General features: G+C 34.7%; 1 protein-coding gene across 1 annotated transcript in view; it reads left to right on the top strand.

Annotated features, from left to right (window-relative positions):
- The window catches only part of LOC111058996 (probable ATP-dependent RNA helicase DHX35), a 48,306-nt gene that overhangs the window by 18,720 nt on the left and 6,095 nt on the right, over positions 1-23,491 (top strand). Inside the window, exons 3-9 of the mRNA XM_022346586.2 lie at positions 4,560-4,742; positions 6,446-6,586; positions 7,592-7,754; positions 8,212-8,376; positions 9,267-9,419; positions 10,598-10,739; positions 22,866-23,155. Of these exons, the coding sequence (XP_022202278.2) occupies positions 4,560-4,742; positions 6,446-6,586; positions 7,592-7,754; positions 8,212-8,376; positions 9,267-9,419; positions 10,598-10,739; positions 22,866-23,155 (1,237 nt within the window). The remainder of the gene's footprint in view (positions 1-4,559; positions 4,743-6,445; positions 6,587-7,591; positions 7,755-8,211; positions 8,377-9,266; positions 9,420-10,597; positions 10,740-22,865; positions 23,156-23,491) is intronic.

Raw genomic sequence — 23,491 nt, 5'->3', positions numbered from 1 at the left:
TATTTATAGAAAAATTAGACCTCAGATGTAGAAATGTATTATTGCCAGATAATATAAATGAAGCTAGTATTAAGTTGATGGAGCTTCTAACGGTATGACGCCACTAACTTCAAAAATGAGTCCAATCAAACAAATAATAAATTCAAGAAAAACGCCTGGTATGACAGACAGTGCGAAAAAATAAGAAATAGGATGTTTTCCCTTCTGAAAATATTTAGGAGAACCAACTCCACGCAAGTTAAAAAAGACTATTTGGCGGTGGTTAAGGAGTACAAGGAAACTTGTAATATTGAGAAAAATGCTTACTGGGAGCAGGTGAAAACAAAACTGAAATCAGTACGGGACTCAAAACATCTCTGGGAATTAGTACGTGAATTTAAAGGATCAAACACAGTCAAAAATGTAAATATAAAGCCAGAGAAATGGGTATGTCATTATAAAGTGTTTTATAATCCCACACGGTCGAGTGGCCCAACGTTGTACGCGGAGCCCTTCAGCAAAAATGAGTTACTGGACAGGACTATTGATATAAATGAAGTCAACTTATCATTGAAAAAATTGAGAAATGGAAAGGCTCCAGGTGAAGATCGAATTTCTGGCGAGTTTTATAAAATAGCACCTGCAGCATATAAACAGTTAATGTGTAATTTTTTTAATAAAGTTTACGAAGCAGGTATAGCCCCAGATGCCGTCAAAAAGTCAATGATTTTCCCACTGCATAAGAAAGGGGACTCGAGAGATCCCAAGAATTATAGAGCCATATCATTCACAAACTCAATTTATAAAATTTTTGTGGGATGTTTATTGAATAGGCTGGAAAAATATGTGAAGCATACAAACACCATTAGGGAGAATCAAGCCGGCTTCAGAAAAGGATACTCATCTGTGGATAACATTAATGTTCTGTATAATTTGATTACATATTCTGTGTCAGAAAAGAATAGAAGAGTATACTGTTTCTACGTCGATTTCAAATCTGCCTTCGACTCGATCGATCGAGAAGCATTATTTTATAGATTATTAGAGATAGGTGTATCGAATAAGTTTGTCCAAATGATGAGAGGCTTGTATGATAATGTATCATCTGCTGTGTGGTGCGAGAAAGGGCTGACAGAAGGTATTCAGTTTGAAAGCGGCTTAAAACAGGGCTGTTTGTTGTCCCCGATTTTATTCTCCATATTTACATATGATATCTGTGAATGTATCGGTGGAGGCCTAAGGATTGGTGGTCACGATATGAACGCACTTCTTTATGCGGATGACTTAGTAATATTCACCGACAGTATTCATAAAATGCAAAGTATGATTGACAGACTGAAGGATTATTGTAGCCGCTGGAACTTGACAGTGAATAGAGATAAGTCAAAAATGATGGTGTTCAGGAAGGGGGGTAGATTGCGCAGGAATGAGAAGTGGAGGTTTGGAGAGGAGCCTATAGAAGTAGTCAAAGAATACAAGTACTTAGGTGTTACATTCACATCCGCACTATCATTGACTAGTCACTTCAAAGCTAAAGTGTCAGCAGCAAAATATGGTGTGAATAGTTTGTGGGGAAAGTTAATTACAAACAATGATGTCCCAGTATCAACGAAACAGCAAGTTTTTAATGCGGTGAGCAAGGCACGGTTACATATGCCGCAGAGGTATGGGGGTACCAACAGAGAGAGCAACTAGAATGCTTTCATAGATTCTTTCTTAAAAGACTGTTTCGCTTACCAATGAACACACCTAATTATATATTGTATCTGGAGAGTGGGGAGGGCGTTTTATGGCTAGATACTTTGAGAATGAATGTGAAGTATATAGTAAAAACTATAAACCTACCTGAGTTCAGATTCACAGGAAGAATAACAAGATTGATGGCGCAAAGCAAATGTGGATGGTACAAGGATTGGAAACATTTGTATGTGCAATACAATATGGACTGGATTGATTGGTGGGCTATATTGACGAGGCTTTGAAGTATCGGGAGCAATTGGTTTCAGAGTTCAATTACTAAGAACAACATGAGGGTTATATCCCATGACATTTATAGTACCGTAGAATTATTGTAATTTATGTAATTAGAGATACAGTTGTATACATTTATTTATTTTTTTGTGTCTCTCTTTCTCATTTTTATACATGCAAATCAAACTAAATGTATTTATTGGGTGAATGATTTGAGAAGTCTTGCTGCCATTTGGAATAATTATTTGATGCGCTAAGGTCTGATGATGAATTTTTCTTTTCTAAAATTAATACCTAGCTTTCATTCGGAGCGATTGAATGCATAGAGAGTATCGATAAGATGTTGTCCGAAATAATTTAGAACTGATTCGAGAAATCAGCTTATCAAAAAATTGATATGATATAATACAGATAAACTACCAACTCTGGCTGACGGCATGTGCCATGTCAATTGAATTTTTGTTATTGCTTTGGAATTGTAATTGTGCTTTTTGTTATGAGTATCAATAAATTCTTTATCTATCTATAGTCATGTCACCAGCTGGCTTAGATCTTTGCATAGTAGATTTGAGATGGGCGGGAACACTAACGTCAGGTGATAAATTTTCATAACGGCAACGAAAGTTGTGTGAGTGCAAGATTTTTACTCTAAAATTGGCGTATGAAGGAGGCTCCTTTTTCCTTTTATATTATTCCTGAAATGCAAAATTTCCAAAAACCTTGTACATACGTCGACGCGCAATTAAAAAAGGAACATGCCTATCAAATTTCATGAAAATCTATTGCCGCGTTTCGCCGTAAATGCGCAACATCTAAACATTTAAACATTAAGAGAAATGCCAAACCGTCGACTTGAATCTTAGACCTCACTTCGCTCGGTCAATAATAGGATGCAAAGAACTTATAATAGCTTGTCTGGGCGCCTAGATGTCTTCTGGTTTTCTTACGATAAATTCCAGAAAGCGTTATAATATGATAATATTAAATCTTGTGTAAGCATGACCTGATCAAATAAATAGTTGGTGTATCAGTGTAGATATGCATATGGTTTGGGACGTCGTTCAGTTATAAATGTTATTTATTCTATTGATAAAATTTTTGATCAATATTTGTTATTATATTCTTTGATTTTTATAAATTTTGAATTCCCAATTTGTTTTATTTTTACCTTTTTCATAAGTATTTGAAATCTTTGTATTTACATAATAAACCCACGGGTTTAGCAGGACCCGACAGTCTAAAAATGTTTTTCTAATAAAATTGAAAAAAAATTGAAATTTTTATTTTTGAATTAGGTGGTATCTTTGTTGTTTGTATTATTTATTGCATAAGTTCGTAATATTTTTATCATTATTTTTCTTTTTTTATTTGTATCTGTACATTTTTTATTGTTAAGGAGACATATTTGGAGAAACCCGTTGTCTCCATTGTGAATAAATAAATAAATAAATAAACTATTGATTGCGTGCAATAACGCATGCAATTAATAACTAAAATAACATAGTATTGTCTCTCCAACTTTCTCTGCTTTGAACTTGGGCTGTCCTGTTGCCAGTATGTCTTGAAGGAGATTAGCTTTTGATGTTAGCATTTTTGATACACCAACCCCAACAGCCATTAGCCGTTTTCACACCGATATCTCGCCGACACGACATAAAGACAGGATTTACTCTGATGGACAGAATAAGAGGAGGCTGTGGTTTATAACTGCGCGAGGTCTACTGTTCACAGAACTACTAGTATCAAATTAACGGGGAGAATGTCTCCTTTCTATCGGTGTCTGGTTGGTTTTTATCCGACCTATATAGTTAGTTTTTAATTAGATGGGGCGTTCACAATCCAGAGTTAGCAAATAGCACTTTAGCTGGCTAAAACAACATTGTGAATACCCCTTTTATAGATCATTTTAACAACACTAATAAAGCTTAAAACAAATTTTTCTTCTCTCGGGCACTTCGCGGACCTCCAGGGCAGGTAAACGTGAGCAGTTTTACTTATAATCTCATATAAGCCACTTCATAAAATTCAAACAGATGAATTCTTAATGGCGGCGGCTGGAAAAATAATTTCAATGGCCAAACTCTCTGTATACAGTAATAACTGTAGTATGTAACATGCTGAGAGATTCATTCAACCAAAAATTTAAACGATCTTTCTATTCCTATAAAATTGCGTCATGAAAATTGGCGTTGATCCACGGTTCAAATTCATCTTCTTCTTCTTTCAAGTCCCAATTTTTGTGGTTTTGGTATTTCTATGCCGCTAACTCTAACTTTATGACTGGAAAAGCACATGGAGTCCAATGCCCTATATTTAATAAAACATCTTTTGTTAATAGCCGTCAAGTCTATTAAGTTATTTCATTTTGTGCATTAACATTTCATGAAAGTTCAACAGCCTTTACCCTGATCTGCTACTCATCCAATTTAGAATAGGAATGTCCGAAATGTAAGTGATGTTCCTTCCATGAATCACTTTCAGTGATTTGCAAATATTGAACATATTTTTAAATATTAGAAAAATCGATACGAAGTTTTTTTCAATTCTGCTATATTAAGACAAAGCAATCCATTGTCATGTAATTGAATTTGTTCAATTTTGTGGTTTAGTACCTGTTGGAGTCAGGCTGGTGCCAGGAGGGCAAAGTGGTGGGGGTGACTGAGCCGCGTCGTGTGGCAGCCATCACGCTGGCGAGTCGAGTCGCCGAGGAATCTGCCACCGAACTGGGTCACGTGGTCGGCTACAGTGTGCGCTTCAACGACTGCTTCCATCCCAATCAAACAAAAATCAAGGTATCACTCACATTCAAACAATTCTACAGTAATGTCCACGTATAATGGCAGTGAAGGTAGGAGAACAACATTGCCGATTCTCTGCCTTTCCACTGCGTTCTATAGAGGATGGCTGATTGGCTGATATAGGTTTTTCTTATATAATAAGATAAATTCATGAATGTTCATTCTTGTTTAAAATAATAATATTTTATTCGCCAAGAAAATATGTTTTTCAGTGATTAAATAATGAATTTTCATAATCAAGATCAAATTAATATTGTTAATCAATTATATTTCTGCATTGTTAAAAACCGATCTGGCAACGTCGCGTAGCTAGATAAGGATAGCGCCATCTGCTTTGACGAATGATAGACAAGGATAGCAAATCCAATGTTATCAAATACTGCCAGAATAACGTGGACCTCACTATAGACAATAACTGGACTATAACGGTGAGCGCAGAGCGCCGCCTAATCTTTTTGCTCGTTAATTGAACTAGCTTTGCAAGTACTTATGACTAGAGTCGCTGTCCGTTTGTGGGCTTGTTTGTTCAATGAATAGTTTTAATTGATTTCATTGAATAACTTCAAATGTTCAACACTCTTTCTTTGAATCATCTGAATATTTGCAGATCTGAATATTTGTTTACAGACATGTACTTGCCAGGAAATAATTCAATTCACTTATTTTTCTGGCATTGCAAAATTGGATGTAATTCGTTCCTGAGGATGAGCTTCGTCAACCTTTAAAAAGATTTATTTGCTAAGAAATGAAAGTTGTATATGCAATAATTTGTTAAAAAGTTACTTTATGTAAGATATCATCAAATTATGTTATTATAGGGCTTCCTAAAAAAACTGAAAAAGGTACTTGTCTATTCATTCGATTTTTTATTGTGTGCTGGTTAAGAATGTATAAATTTTAGGGGCAGTAAATAAATGTGATCAATTTCATTGATAGAAAGTTAGTGAGTGGAAAAAATATGCCATGATATCTACTTGTGATTCTAGGTGACTGGATTAGCTTTTTCCATTGGTCTAGGAAGATGAATAAGGCTGGTAGTGTTCATATTATGCCACTGGTTCTGGTTAATTATAGACAAGTCTCTGTTAAAAGTGATTCACATCCAAGGATTTCAAGTTTTTGCTTTTACTGCTGTGCTTGGGAGTCCAATTAATCGAAAGGCACACCAGTGTTGAGTCGGGCTTAGGACACAAACTCAAGTTCTGTCGTGAACTTGCCTATTGTGTCATCCTTAGTTATAGCACAGACTTAAGCCTATTTAGTCCATCCTAATAGCATCAGGCAACTACACTATCCACTTGCATTGTGTGAACTCTTAGGCACAACTCACACTTACGCGACTCAGGTCGAGAAGAGACTCGACTCTAGTCGAGAGCATGTGTTTTCAAATGGTGACGTCGCGGAGACCGGAATCGACTGGTCTGAGTGTCACCATTTGGAAACACATGCTCTCGACTATAGTCGAGTCTCTTCTCGATTTGAGTCGCGTAAGTGTGAGTTGAGCCTAAGACTCACATCCCTATTTCATAATTTATTGCTTTTATAAATCACTCTTGAATAGAGGTAATGTTTTCTCAACATTTTTGTTATGATGAAAGTTTTCATATAACAATCACAGTAACTCACTTATTCAATCAATCTTACACTAATTGATCATAGTTTTCACATGTATTAATTTGTTATTTATATTTTTTTAGTACATGACTGAGGGAATTCTAATGCGAGAAATGATGGCGGATCCTCTTCTCAGAACATATTCAGTTATTGTTGTTGACGAGGTACATGAACGTACTCTAAATACTGATATCATTCTAGGACTTCTTAAGAAAATTATCCGTGTAAGTACTATCACTAATTACTATTTTTGTCCATTTCTACCAACAGATATTCTTTAGCTGATTTCTGAAAAGTAATTCAGGAGGAGATCGTGGTTGTAGCTGAGAAATAAATGTTTCAATGTCATTAGTGCACTTTTGAATCGATTAATTCCAACTGTTTTATTCTTGCTGTTTCATAAACTCCTTTAATTATAATTCAATTTCATGCTTATATATTTGCCGTCGTTAGCTTGGCGTGTTAACGGCTGTGTTTTACACATATCTAAATTTTTAACAAACAATAAGATCGAAATAAAATTAAACAATCTAGTAAGAATGATGCATTGTAAACTTAAGATTGTGGAAAACAAGAAGAATAAGTTGACTTCTGATTTCTTATATATGGTTCTGACTAATGAATATGATAAATTTCTATGATACATTTGTGATACAATTTTACTGGAGATAGTAAAAACTAAATGAGTGTGCGCAGCTTAATTTAAGGAGCATCGCATCGTTTTCTGATGTCAGCCTCATTCACATGTTGTTGGAAGAAAATATTATCAACATACGACAAATGACTTGAAATGTCTCGTAAAAAGAAGAATCTATCAAATCATAAATCTACAAGAGATGTTTCCAATTTTGTAGCAAGATCTTTTTTCACTGAATTCAGATTTGAACTGTTGACACTTTCAGCTGACATTTTTATAATAATGGAATTATTACAGGGATAAAATAGCCTATGTTTGTGAACTACAACTATCGTAAGTCAACTTTTCAAGTACTGAACATATTGTTGTATTGACTCTTCTTAACACGGACCTGTTTCATAATAGAGGGGTGATTTTCAAGATGTATTGTAATGTACACTTTCTGAAAATAGAATTAATTTGATTTGGTAGATTGATATCTTGATTTTCAATGTGTTGAAAGATCATTTGAACTGGTTGCATCTTCTAATGTCTAATGCTATGTATTGAATTTTTATTTTTGATTTCATTAATTTTTTAAAATTGATTCCAGAAACGACGTGATCTCCGTATTATAGTCACATCGGCAACTGTCGATGCAGAAAAACTGAGAGACTTTTTCAACCACACTAAAGGAACAGCAAAACAAAAAGATTCATCTGTGATAATGAGTGTTGAAGGGAAACTGTACCCTGTCGATGTATTCTTCTCAAAAGGTAGTCAGGTATCTATTGGTTAAAAAATTTAGATTGAAAAATTATCTCATTTGTTTAGTTTCTTGAAAATTCAATATGCTTATCCCAATATTTATGCATTACGCATTTGCCAATGTAGAGAATTGATAGTTGAGATGATTAGAAACCCCTCAACTTCGAACAAAAGATAGGTTTCTCGCTAATTTGAAACAATAATGGAATGAATATTCCAGTCTAATAGTGGTGACCATATTTAGTAAGAAGGAAATCATCACTATGTTCAAATGAATATAGTTCTGTATTATTGACTAGTTCATGAGATATCATTTATAAGTCAACTGGAACAATCGATCATCTTGAGAGTTTTTCAAAATTCTAATGCAGATTATTCAATAATTTACTCATTTTAATTATTCTACTGTACTTTAATTAAAATGGTTTGATAAATGTTGCTAAAATACTTTTATTCTTTCTGCAGAACCGGTTCCGGACTATGTACTGGGAGCCGTCAATGTAGTCTTGGAAATCCACGCCAAAGAAGAAAATGGTGACATTCTTGTTTTCCTTACAGGAATGGATGAGGTGAAAAGAGCAGTGTCAGCTTTAAACGATGCTGTCGCTGATGGAAGAAAGTCGTTCAAATGTGAGTTTAACATTTTGTAGTATAATCTATTTTATTCATTTTTTTACAAATAAGTTACCTATTGGACTGATTGGGAAGAAAAAATAAAAGACTAAACTATCAAGATATAATATTCATCTCCCATATATTTAGATAAATATATTATATTTAGTCTAAAATAAGGTCAACATTATTCCCTATCCAAACATATACTGAAAATCTTCTAGTCTTGAATATAGACTGCAATGATGAATCTCATATAGTCTGCTACACATTGGACATTGGTGTGTTCAACCTTCTTCGATTTCTGCTGATACAATGTAGGCTAATATTGCATCAACATCAAATTGCATATCATACTGTACTTGAATTAAATATAGGCCTATATTTGATACTTGAATGAAAATGTAAGGTTTCTTTATTTTTTTTAATGATAATTTAATTCAAGTTGTATCTAATTCTTGGAATTATACTATTAATTCATAATATTGTAATCTACATGAAGTAATATAATCATTCAGTCCAACAGGGACTCTACAGGTAGTCTTTATCTGGTAAATTGCGCAAATGAACATACAAAAAATATATTCTCTATTTCTTGTAATAGGAATAAACTTTCGTTATCTGTTTCAATATACTGTGCAACAAAAATTATTCTAGTTTCATCAGTTGTTACAAATTTCATATTGTAATTATTATGCTACTCCGATTCAACTCAATCATTTTGCACCGCCTACAATGTTTTAGAAAGTTTTTTTTCTTTTTGTTTCAGATTTAATTCTCTCATCAATATCTTATTACAATATTAGTATAAATATCATAACACAAATCATATTACAACTTGCACTATTATTCACACTCATCAAAGTTCAATAAGCTGAATGATCTAAAATATATTTGTCTCATTCTAGCAAGAAATGAATTGATGGTTTTGCCTATGTACGGATCTCTATCGAATAACGACCAGCTGAAGGTTTTCAAGCGCACTCCCAACAATTACCGGAAAGTTGTGGTGGCCACCAACATTGCTGAAACCTCCATCACTATTCCCGGCATTGTTTTCGGTAAGTTGCACTTTATGCATGTTTTATTTTCTGTATAATTCTATTTATATAGATTCTATGTATAAAGAAGTAATTCAGCAGTCGTAGAGTAAATATCGTTTTTCATTGTTAGTCGTGGTTTTAGCTCAGTCAGCAAAATTTTATGTGAGCGTACAAAACTTTCTTTAGTGGAGTAGTATTTCGTTGGTATTTCGTGAAACTGGGTCAACCTGTGTACGGTGATTTCGAAATGAAATGGGATCACAACAAAAACTATCATCTTATTTAGCATCGGAATTTTAAGAAGGTGAAAATACCAATTCAGGACAAATAATGGAGTCGAGTGATGAAATCAATGAACTTGAGAACTTACAATTATCTTTCAAGGAGTGGGAATCAAAACTATTTGACAAGAAAAAATATGTAAGGTGGACTACGAGGAATTTCTGAAGCTGTTTATTCAATTAAAATTAATCGCACGAGAAACCAGTGTGAGCAGTGAAGTAGCAGCTGATAAATCGAGGATAGATGTGAGACTCATCAAGGTTGTGGAAAAAATTGAGTATCTAATATCAAATTTCTCCATTCTAACACCAATCCAGAATAAGTCAGCCTACGCTAAAACTGTTCAACTACCCAAATAGAAGGATAAAAGAAAGCCAGGAGTAAATGCCGAGAATATGAGTGAACAGAGGAACAGACCGGCCGAATACCCAAGGAAAAAACTGTTTAATTCAACTGTCGTTTGGAGAATATTCCCGAACGAATAACTGAAACCGAATAATTTCATTAACTATTGCTGACTTGAAGGTACTTACTCTGAAAATTGAACTATAATGGCCTTCGCAAGAGACAGAAGCCTCAAAAAAGGAATTTATAAATTAGTCTTTGTCTATTTACAGAAAACTAATTAAAATTTAATTTCCGGACTCGAAATTAGATTCAAAATGAAGCAACATAACCTACGTTTTAGACACAATTCGGAAAGGGAACAGTTTTGGGCTAGGCCTGTTGGTCCTTTTCTGATAATGTATTTGATTGGTGTAGGCTATTATGAAATGTGGAAAAATAAATATTATAAATAAATTACGAAACATTGAATAATATCCAAGTCAAAATAATATTAAACTTCGAAGTTGAGTACAATGATTAGATTCGATTTTGTGGTAAATGTTGAACAATTTCTAATTATTTTTCAGTTGTGGACTGTGGATTTGTGAAGACTCGCTTTCTGAACTCAAAAACCGGATTTGAAACACTGACTGTTGTTCCGATTTCGCAGGCAGCTGCCGAGCAGAGGGCGGGTCGCGCGGGTCGTGTTCGCCCCGGTAAGGTCTACAGGTAAAATAGCCTAATACCAGTCATATATTAGCACAATGAAATATCAATGGTTTCAATGTTAGCATCCAAACATAACCAGTATGAAAGTATAAAATACCATTGGTCCTTGAGACATCGTTCACACATTGCCTGTAAATGTGTGAAATACTCCAGTAAGAAGTCCTTTTTGCCCACCAGAGAAAAAAATATTAGGAAGCAGGGCTGTAGGTAATCCATTCAAGGTGTAACAATTTCAAGGCTACCGTTTGCAATGAAACTAATTGGGTATAGTTCAGTTCACAAAGCAACTTGCTCTAGTCTGAGACTGACCAATTGGAATAAATTGTGGATGGAGGCATTCACTAAGCAACTGGTTTTAGTTGGAAACGGATCGCATGCAACCATCGATCCAACATTATCAGTTGCATTGCACTAAATAATTTGCATGTGTTTTATATCGATGGTGGTCAATCTCCTTACTGTATCCTTATATATTTATAGTTTATTCTGTATTCTTAGTTGTAGTTATTGAAAAATATAGTTATTTTCTATAGTAAACTTCCATCACTAGCCATCATCCCTCAACACAAGCTTTGCTTAAAGGGGATCGATCCAACATATATTTTTATACTATTCTCAATTAGGACACTTCTCATTTATTGTAAAGTTGAAGAGTTATTGGGGAAGTAACAACATACATAACCCACATAGCCCAATGTAGTTCTTTTCCCAAATTTTGTTTAGATATTAATTCGTATTCTCGTATTTGCTGAACTTGTATGCTAAAACTATGTTATACTTTCACTCCATCAATTTGAGTCTAATTTATTATGAAGTGAAGTGAACTTATTTTAAGATACAGCCTATATTGTTTGCTTTGTTCAACTATTGAACTACATCTAATCACGTAGACTAGCCTTCAATAAGAGGAATTTTGTAATGTATGAAATTGGAATTCAAAGTAATTAAAACTAGACCATTTTGTTGAATGGAGTGAGAAATGTTGTATGATGTTTGAAAATGTTGTTATATTATTTATAGAATTAGAACTGAAACTACTGAAAATTACTAAAACTGAAAACTGTTCGGTTATATGAATCCAAGTAAGAAACAAAAAATTATTAGATACATCCAAGTAAAATTTATTCTATAATATTGTCTATAGTTTGGGCTTTGTTGAACTGAAATCGAATGAATTGATTTTGAAATTCGAAAAGTATACAGAGTGTCCCACGAAAGGCGAAACAACCGAAGACCGTAGATTCTGAAATTTAGATATAAAACATAGATTATATGAAATTTGAAAAAAAATGTTCAGTAAAATTTGTCGTTGATTGGGAGATGAGATATCGTGTACACAGACACATTTACACTCATACACACACACATACAGACCAATACCCAAAAAACACTATTTTGGACTCAGGGGACCTTGAAACAGAAATTTAGAAATTGGGGTATCGGAAAGCAATACTTTCCTTACCTATGGTGATAGGGAAATTACCAATACTCTAGGCCTAGGGCATTGTTCCTGGGTAAGAAACATACATCTAAATATCATATTTTGAGTCATTTGTTCATGTTTTCGCCGATAAATATATGGACAGTTTCTGGCAAAATGCCCTTTCTTCACTGCACTCCCAGCATTTAGGTCTGTCCATGAATTTTTCTTTCTTACTTAAAAAAGGCTTTTCTGTAGGCCTGTGTCTCATTTGCATGCCATCAGACCGTTGATTACAAAAAGTAGTTCTGGGAATTCTTTCCTTATTGGATGACTGTATTGGAAAACTTGATCTCCGCCTGTTGATTATTTGCCAACAAGGAGTGGCCGTAGTCGAGTGGATCAGATGCTGACTTTATGATTCAGAGGCCCGGGTTCAAATCCCGGCCCGGGCAAGATATTTATCTCGGGCCACTCCCGTGTTTCGGATGGACACGTTAAGCCGTCGGTCCCGGCTGCCTAAAAAGCAGTCGTTAGGTCATGTCAGAGGCCCTGAAATTGATCAGTTGCGACCTGAAAACTCTGACACCAGACCTGAGCCAGCCAGGTCACTCGATATTATTATTATTATTTGCCAACAAGAAGTTGGCTGTACTTCCTCTCTGTCTGTCGTTTTGTCTCTGATCAAAGCAACTGCTTCTTCAAAACTTTTCGGCTTTGTAATCTTTATTTCAGTTTGCAATTGTGTTGAAAGATTGTTTGTCAAGGCTTCCATTGGTAATTCATCATAGACTCTGTTCCTCGAAATTCCTTCATCATTGTTCGGACAAGAGTCTAAAACCGTTGATTTGAGTCTTTTTAATGATTGTGCCATACGTTTGGTGAAATCAAAAATTGATTCTCCTGAATCCGGATTCAATTGTAACAGTTTCAACATACTCGCTGCTACTGGAGTCCGAGCACCAGCATACCGCTCTTTCAACGCCTTTTTTACATCTTCCCAAGTGGACGTGAATAAAACTCCTATTTCTATCTACACTGAGGTATCGATACTCGAAAGAAAGTAAGAGTGTAAAATCATCGTTGACGAATCATGAAAATTATTTTGTATTATTTGTGAATGTAAAGAATCCATCCGTTCCAAGAACAAAGAAAGTTCTTTTACCTCACCTGTGAATTGATGAATTGAATTGACCATGTCCATCAAACATCGCACATTCATAAAGGCTAATTGAAGAGTTTCATCATCAGCCATGGTAAAAGGAAGTAACGAAGCCAAAAACCGAACAAATTTAAACAAATAGAAACAAAGCTGAACTAAAAGAAATAAATTTAAACAAAAACAAACAAATTTAACAAATAGGGTTTCGGCACCAGTTCAGTAATGTGGTTCGTTTTTGTTCTAAAACCGAACTGTTTATCTTTGTAAAATCAACAAATTATAATGATAGGGATAGTGAAACTGATGTAACAGCTAGGTTTACTATCTTATATATCTTTGATTAGATACAATTAAAAATAAAATACATAACAAATAAAACATCTACAGAATACAATACAAACATACAATACAATTTAACTCATAGGAGCTGATCTCATTCATTTAGATATTCTTGGATATTATAAAGAGCTCTTTCAGTTAAATATCTCTTTAATTCCAATTTGAATTTATTGGGATTCGGCTCTTGTTGGATTCGCGTCGGTAGCTTGTTATAGAACTTGGCTCCTATGTATGTGGGCTTCTTCTTGTAGAACTCAAGTCTATGGCTTTGCAAAATATGTAAAAGTTTATCTCTGTTTCTAGTGCTGTACCTATGATTATGTCCTAACGTCAAAATATTTCCAAGATTTACTTTCACACACATAATTGTCTCAAAGATGTAAAGACTGTAAACTGTCATTACATTTAAGTGAGCGAAATGTTCTTCAACTGATGCTATGGGGTCTAGGTGTAAAATTATTCTTATCGCTTGTTTTTGTGCTTTGAGAATTGAATCCATGTTCTGATTTGAAGTAGATCCATAAAGACTTATACCAAAAGATATTATAGAGTGTATGTAGGCAAAATAAATTATTTTCCACGTTTCAATTTTACAAAAGGGAGACATTTTTCTAAAAGCATATCCAATTCAAGTTTTGATCTACTGTTAATCCCAAGAACTTGGTAGAAGTGGACTGAGAAATAATTTTGTTGTCCAAATTTATTGAAGGAAAAAATGTTTTCATCTGCTGTGTTGTGAATGTCAATAGGTTCGTTTTACTCATATTAATTATTAATTTATTATTCATCAGATGTTCTGCCAAAGTAGAGAGGTTTGATTCTGCTATTCTCTCAATTTCATTCTGGGATTTGGCTGATATTTTTAAGTTTGCGTCATCAGCATTCAAAACTATCTCACTATTGCCTTCGAGATATGGTATACCTTTCAGATAACAGATAAAGAAAATTGGTCCCAGAATTGAGCCTTGGGGTACACCGCACCTACTTGTTCTCATTTTTGAATTGAAGGTATTCCTGAATCCCTTGTGATTCATATGACTTATTTGAACAAACATTTTCCTGTTCATGATGTATGATTCAAACCACTTGTAAGATACACCTGTCACCCCTAAAGTTTTAAGACGACCAAGCAAAATCCTGTGCGAAATGCTATCAAAAGCATGTGTGAGATCAAAAAATATCACGACTGCTTTTTCCGAGTTATCTATCGAGTCAATGACAGATTCGATAAATTTTGTTGCTGCTGTCTTGACTGATTTTCCTTTACGGAACCCGTGCTGGAAGGAGTCGAAAAGTACATTTTTCTCCAAATATTCAAGAAGCTGGTCAGAAACTACACGTTCATAAATCTTGGAAATTGCTGGTAATATAGAAATCGGACGGTAATTGTTAATATCATTTTCATCATTCTTTTTATGTACTGGGATAATTTTTGAAATTTTTAACTGCTCAGGAAATATTGCGGTAATAATAGAAGAGTTTATCAGATGTAGCAGTGGCTTCAACAAAACTTGTTTGGCCTTTTTAATGATGGTGATTGGTACGTCATCGTATCCTGCACTGTACTTACATTTTAAACTAGAGATAATTTTATCAAGTTTCTTGTAATCAATAGTTTTGAATCTAAATACTTGATTAATGACATTTGCAAAACCATCACTTTGTGTTGAGTTTTGAGAGTCTCCTATATATATTTCCTCTTTCGAAAAGTAATTCAAGAAAAGTTGAAAAAACCTTCTTTGGGGTAGGCCTACGTCCTGTCTCATTATTAATTACAACAAATATTCTCTCCACTTTTTAAAGTTAGGTTTTTAAATAGTTTATTTTTATTTCCAACCTCCGTGTTTATTATTCTCCAAGTCTCTTTTATAACATTTTTGGAATTTTTTATTTTGTTATCGTAATAGGTTTTTTTTCTTTGGATTAGTTTTGCTCTTAATATCCTAGATCTTTCCTTAAGATTAATATTTATAGTTCTATCCCTGAGTAATCTTGCACTATTAGTTTGATGGATGAGTTCTTCCTTATCTACTTTCAACTCTGGTGTTATCCATGACTTTTGGTTAATATTCTGTTTCTCCAACTTTCTTGGAAAATATGTATTAAAGTAATGGGAGAAGGCTTTATTGAAAGTATCATATTCACATTTGACATCGGAGTTAAATACATCAAGCCAAGTTTCCTGACTTGAAGCTGAAATGAACATAGAGATGTTGTCATCAGAGAAGCTTCTACAATATTTAAATATAAATTTTTTATCTTTTTTACTGTTTTTTGCCTCATCTATTTTTATCTCAACATGATTTCAGGATATCAACTGCAGTAGCTATATTAGAATTGTCAGTAGCTTTATTAACCCTGTCTGAGATATTTATATAGAAATTCAGGAATTCTTCTGCAGATATATGAGACTTTGATTCTAGCTTCTTGTTTGGGGTAGGCCTACATCCTGTCTCATTATTAATTACTCTCCACGCCGCCTTACAAATATTCTTTGATCCCAAAATAAACTTATCATTTGAACTCCTTTTTGCTAAACCTACTTGTTCCTTGTAAAACTTTTTGATTCTTTTGTGATTCTCCAGCATATCAGGGTCAGACCTACTTTTCACTTAGCTAACATCAAGCATTGTTCTTATGTTTTTCAATAAGGGTGAGTACCAACTTCCTACTCTGGAAGGTTTATCAAGAGGACGACGACTAGTTTTACTTCTTATAGGACAGTGAACATTGAAGTTATGACATAAAATCTCCATAAAACAACTAAATGCCCTGTCAGGGTTATCAGCATCAAGAACTTATTCCCAATCAATAATATTTAGGCTACTCTTAAAACTATTAACACTAAGACCATTCAACACTCTATAATTGTATATTTTGGCTGTCTCATCGGAAGGTGAGGATTTGAAAGTTGTTTCAGACACTATAAAATTCAAAATTAAACCCAAATGGTCCAATAAATGAGGTTGTACAGTTTTACATTCAAATGTTGAGGGGTAGATGTTGGAGATGAAATTATCCAAACAAGACTTCAATCTAGTGGGATGAGAATTAAGACAGAAACAGTCATAAGACTTGAGTGTGTTTATAAATTTACCTATCATAGAACTTTTAACCGTAGGGTCAATATTAATATCTCCAGCTATTAAAATTTCATAATTGCATAGTTGGGAGTGATTAGATACAAAGTCAAGTAGGCGAGATAAAATTTCAATGGAAGAGTCTGGGGTACGATACACTGACACAATCAACAAATTGAGATCGTGGAAAGCAACCATTACAGCCTCAAACTGTTTTTGCTCACATAGAAAGTCCAAATCGACAACAGAGAATGGATGCTGGAACAAATTATCTATGTAAATTGCAGCACCGCCATATGAAGAAGACCTACAAAAAGCAGCAGCCAAATGATATCCATCTGGTGTATACAAACAAAGTTCCTCTTTTGTGCACCAATGTTCATTAATACTGAGAATGTCACACATTGTGTCGCTGTTAAAGATGTTCAGAAGATTGACTTTGTTCTTAATAGATTGCACATTGATGTGTGCCAGCCGAACTTTGCAAAATCCATCTCCCTTCCAGGCAGCATCCAAATCACTTTTAACAGTGACAGAACAGTCCATATCAGAGTCAGCAATAAGTTCAGTCCTGAGAAATCGGCTAAGACGATCGACTAGGGTGCTTTCCTGTGACACCTCCTGCTCCGGCTTCCCTGGCTGCTCAAAAGTCCTCATCTCCATCAAACGAATGTCCAGATCCATCGAACGATTGATGGCCGCATTCCATTGTTCCTCTAGTACTTTTATTCTGGCTCTTAATTTGTCATTATCCTGTTGTAACTGATTGTCACCTATTAACGTCCGAAGGGTAGTAAAACTATCATTGTCAGAATAACTATCCTGTTTGTCCACAATGGAAAGTTCATCGTCAATTTCAGTAGTTAGGCCTATACCAGCCTGACTAATAAGATGCTCGTGCGATCCATTTATTTCCCGTACAATAGATACATTTGAATTTGTTTTTATCGATACTGAACAGTTTTTGTAACATCGCCTTTATTCGAGGTTGATGCTTTCCTGTACTTCACACCGTTGTACTCAATAGCAGCATTACCTCTGGATGTTTTACACTGTTTGATAGTGAAGTTCATATTTATTATGTTGTTGTAACCGTAAGGTGAGAAAAATGCTTTATTGGAAGATTGAGAGCTATATCATTTATAACAGTAACTAGCTGTACCCTGCCACGCTTCGCAGTGGCACATTGTGATTGAATGTTTTATTTTTTTTTCTGTGGCCCCCACTATATATAAAATATGTGTTGGGGAACCACAAATATTATGCTTGTTAAATAAATTATGAACATCTGTGTTATGTGAGCTGTTAAATCTGGTTTATTGTGCAATTACAAAACTAAAAGGAAAAATAATGTTTATGTGAGAAATAAAATGAAAAAAAGCAAAATTTTTAGAAAAAAGAAATTAAAACAGTTTTTGATAAGCGCTCTCACTCGGTAACTTTCCAAGTGGTACCGACGCGAGGATCTTTGATGCTGAGCCTCTGATGCAACGGGAATGAAACTGACCGGCTGAGCATTAAACGCTGGTCACGTTGAGTGATCATCTCGCATTGCGTATTGAAACTACTGTACATAAATCCTTTCCAACAATCAACTTATATCAATTATTTAATAGACTAATATATTATTATAATCTATCCCTTCATTTTGTTTATATGATCAAATAACCAGCTGACTACTAAAATATTAGCCTACTTTGTATTTTAGCATGCAACACAGCCCAGATCGTATTATCAACAACACCGTTGTCAAATGCCGGTATGTTAGTAGAAAAGAGATAAGAATTTTTTTTTATTTCTCGTTGTTTTATGATAGAAGGAAACATAGCATGAATATGAAATAGAAATAAGATATTGAAACTATAAGATAAGCCGATCAGCTTATGAACTAAGGTTTGGAGGATTATGAAACATTGACAATTGAGAAATTATGAATACACAAATGCAAGAATAAAAGCCTCAATAATTATTATTCATTACAAGATTGATTTACATCGATAAGATTATACTCACACTATCGACTGAATCGCCAATTGATTACCGAATTAATTGAATTAATTGGTACCGGTATCGATCCATTCACTGATTGAAATTACTACAATATTAACACAAGTAACACGATTATTTGCACTGAAACACGAATTTATTATCGAAAAAAAGCATCGGTATGCTTTCTTTGTTCTGAATTGCGAAAGTAATTGAAATCCAATAATTGTACCGGAAAACATACGGTAATCAAGAGTGTAGTTTACCGGTACTCTATATCTCACGAACCTGTTGAAGCTGCGTTTTGAAACATGCGCGCTATCTAGCGGTCAGATTTTGCACTTTGATTGCAGCAGCACTCAGCTCAAATCTGGCCAAAATGGCCAAAGTTTCACCCCTCCCCCGGGCCACCCTGCGAGCCCGGTCAATTTTTTTTTTTAATCGACTTATTTTCGCGAGCTGACCCCGAATGTGAAGTCAAAAATCGGAAAAATCCATAAACAAAAAAGTTAAAATTTTCGGGCGAGCGTAGCGCCCCTGAAAATTGTAAAAAGTAGATAAAAACCATCCTTGATGCGGATTTTATATCATGTTAAAATTTCAACTCAATCGGTCCAGTACTTTTGGAGTTTTTGCATTACACACAAACCAACATAACATTTTTATATATATAGATTTGACGATGTAAGTAGGTATCGTAATTCAAACTCTCCCGCCAGCACCTGAGTTCAAGACTACGTTGCTATGATACGATAATTCCGCCAAAATACAAAAGTCCGCACAGCTGATTGCATTCACTAGCGATACAAAATCAATGAGAAGCTATTCTATCTTATCACTTGAAACGGTAGACAAAGATAAGAAGTTCCGTTCAGATCACTGGGCTATATTAACAGTTGGTCATTCATATAATTATTTCCTTATTGTTTACTGTTTACTGTGAATAAACATGATTTGACAAGGTACCCCCGAATTAAATTCAACAACTAGCCGATTCTTAGGTTAAGTATGAAGTCAGAAACACAATATTAGAGCTGCGAGAGTCCAAACACAATTTACAAAGGATTCACTACATACAACAGCACACTATCACTATTTGGTCGGTATCATAACAGTTAGAACTTATATATAACTCACTTAATTCATAAAATTAACTTCAAATGTAGAGCAACATGTAGAGTAAACTTCCTATTCCTGCGTCTGCGCAGTAAGTTTTCTTGTGAGTAAGTAAGCCCGCAGTAAGCTCGAAATTCGAGAAAATGTAATTATTCAATTGCAAACTGTTGGGAACTGTTGATTCTATCAAATCATCCACTATAAAAAGATAGCAGACCTCGTGTGTCTCCAGCGTTATTGTCCTGTCACCAGCTGGTTCAGATCTTTGAATAGTAGGGTTGAGATGCGCGTGAACACTAGCGTCAGGTGATCAATGATTGATTATTAAAAATTATTTTCATAACGGCAAGGAAAGTTGTATGAGTGCGCCACACCAATACCTACTATTACTTCAGTACTACTTCAGGCCCCACAACTGAAGCTATGATAAACTATTACGTCATCACAAGTAGATCGATGATCTACTGGCGATAGGCAAGCAAAATAAGAGCGCTGATGCTTGTTATCACATCTGATAAGGAAACCAACAAAATTCCAATTACAATTACGAATTCTATTTTCACGGTCTTCCATTTCAATGAATATATATGGTTTGTTCATCATTCTTCTAATATTTGTATGTAAAAAGTAATGGTATATTTGGGGATTTAAACCAAGGGATTCTATTGTTGAGTACCCAATTGTCTTGTGGGAATCATAAAAAGACTCCAAAAATTTCTATATTCTCTTTTCCGAGAGATAAAACTTTGAAACGAAAATGGATACAAGCAATAAGAAGAAATAATTGCAATCCTGCAAAACAACAGTTTACATGAAGTGTAAAGGAACAGTGTAAATAAATTGTGAATGGAAAATGTAATTAAAGTGTGAAAGAACAGAAATAAAATGTGAAATAACAGTGTAGAGTGTGAAAGGACAGTGTAAATAAAGTGTGTGGAAGAACTGTTGAACTAATAAATTAAAAAGTCAATGCAAATGTTGGAACTGTCCATAACATTTTAAGATTAAAGATTTCACACCTAAATGGAAATCATTCTCCTGATGGGTTTCTCTGTACCACAGATTTATTGTAATCTAAGTCTGTGGGAGCCTCTTTCGTAAAAAAAGAGTTACACCCAATTTAGTTTACCTTTGATTTACTTCTCCTTTGGTCCTGAAACAGACTATTATTAATTATTTTTAGTTGAGATGAATTTATCAATAGCTCTATCACTGAATCAAATATGTCTATCAAGCTGAAAGTATGAGAAATTATTGCATTTGTGGAATAAAGTGTTTTTATTTTCAATAAAATACAAATGTCTTTAATCTGGAATTTAGATAGTATTCCATCCAATAAAAAATCGATACAGTAACAAAAGTTTGAGAGCATACATTGATAAGCTAGTAGAAACTTCTCTGATTCTAGGAAAAATTAATCTACATGTGTTATGACGTCATTAATTAGTTGTGGGGCCTGAAGTAATAGTAGGTATTGGCCACACCAGATTTTTCAATATTTTAGAAAAACGTCAATAATTTGAAAACTATCAGTCAAAATTAATTCTAATAATATGGTTGGAAAGAGAAAGACATTCCCATTAAGATCATATAATTTGTTCTTTTGTTTAACTTTTTTTATAATTTTCATGAGCGTTCAAACTGTTTGGCTTTGAATTCGTCAAAAATGTACTTTTTTTCAACTTTGAGCGCTCATGAAAAGTTTGAAGGAAATATTATATGAATCTTATTGGACATTTCTTCCTTTTCCAACCATATCCTTAGAATAAGATTTTGACTGATAGTTTTTAGTTATTGAAGTTTTCAAAAATTTCGAAAAATTATAAATTCGAAGGTTGATATAAGAAAATTTTACTGGACATTTTTGTTGGAAATTCCATGTAGAATATACAGAGTGTTTCAAAAAAATGTATACATACTTTAAACTATCGTAGATTTCCCGCTCTACAAGGCTAAAGTTGTATTTCTCCGCCAGGTGCCAGCATAATCGTCCCTCTATGTTATATTGTCAGTTGAAATTTGTAATATGAACATGGCGGACGTACGTTTGAGTTTTTATGAACGTAAACAGGTTATTAAGTGGTACTGGAAATTTGAGAATGTAAATGAAGTTCAAATATAGTGGAGAAGGGAGTATGATACAGAACCACCGTCAAGGCTAACATTTACAATTACACGCATACGAGATAAATTTGGAGTTCATGGAACAGTGTGTTATGTGCATAAAGGTCATTCAGGTCGACCTCGAACAGCCTTGGACCTTTTCGATTTGAAAGCACTGGTATTAATTACCCAACAATGCTTGCTGATTCCATATTTTCTGCCATTCATGCATTATACGGTAATGATAATTTCTATTTCCAACAAGATGGTGCCCCGCCGCACTATCACAGGGACGTACGAGCTTACCTGGATCAAAATTTGCCGGGCCAGTGGATAGGACGCATGGGGCCAATCGAGTTTCCAGCACGCTCTCCAGATCTTACACCACTGGATTTCTTATGGGGCACAGTAAAACATGTGGTGTACAAACGTAAACCACGTAACCTAGACATTCATTGGAATGAGATTCAAACCGTGTGTAGAGAAATCTCATTGGACGTTTTGATACGATGTATAAAATCAGTGGTGACTCGTACTCAGAATTGTATTGATGCTGCAGGTCACCTATATGAACAGTATTAACATTTGTTATTTATGTTTCATTTACATTGGACTTCCAGCCTTTTAATTTTCTGAAATTCATCTTTGTAGAATTGTAAATAAATTTTCTATGGAGGTTCAACGTGTGTATACATTTTTTGAAACACCCTGTATATAGTTTTCAGCTGTTACACCAATCGTGGAACACTCAGTATACTTGTAGTTCAACAAAGCCCAAAACATAAACAATATTATAGAATGAATTTTGCTTTGAACCTTTCGTGGGACATTCTGTATAGTGTGATTAGAATTTTTTGTGTAAATGCACTGTATTTTTGTGTGAATTGTTTGTGAATGAAAGTGCGAATAATTGATGGCAGGTTGTACACTGAACGGGACTTTGAGAGGCTGCCGCTGAGCAGCCCGGCAGAGATGCAGCGCTGCAGTCTGATTGGTGCAGTGGTGCAGCTGAAAGCACTGGGTATCGACAACGTGTTGCGATTCTCGTTTCCATCGGCGCCCCCCGCACGCAACCTCCTCCTGGCACTGGAGCTGCTTTGCGCCTTGGGTGCACTCAGCGCTGAGGACGGCGCACTCACCCGGCCGCTCGGCATTCGCTTGGCAGAGTTCCCCCTGTCGCCGCTGCATGCCAAGGCGCTCATAGCCGCTGGTCAGTAGTTGAATATTAAACCATAAATTACGTATAGTCTGTATAAAATAAGTTGAGACTTGGCCCTCTATACGAAGATATTACAGGGTTGCCAAATCGTGTAAAATTGCTACTTTCTCAAATTTCCAATTCAACCTCAGAATTCAATGTTATTTCTGCTCGAAATGTCTCGACATTAACGAACATAATGATTGATTAAAAAAATCACTTTAGGTCGGATAAAAATGATCCAGAAACCAATAGAAAGGTAACATTCTCCCCGTTTTTTATATAAAAATATCTATCATTACGACATCACATAATTCTGAGGGAAGTTTTAAAAGAAAAACATAGCTT

This window comes from Nilaparvata lugens, chromosome 1 (assembly GCF_014356525.2).
Source record: "Nilaparvata lugens isolate BPH chromosome 1, ASM1435652v1, whole genome shotgun sequence".
In the NCBI taxonomy this organism is placed as follows: domain Eukaryota; kingdom Metazoa; phylum Arthropoda; class Insecta; order Hemiptera; family Delphacidae; genus Nilaparvata; species Nilaparvata lugens.
The sequence above is the reverse complement of the archived record's forward strand: the minus strand, read 5'-3'. Positions and strand labels throughout refer to the sequence as shown.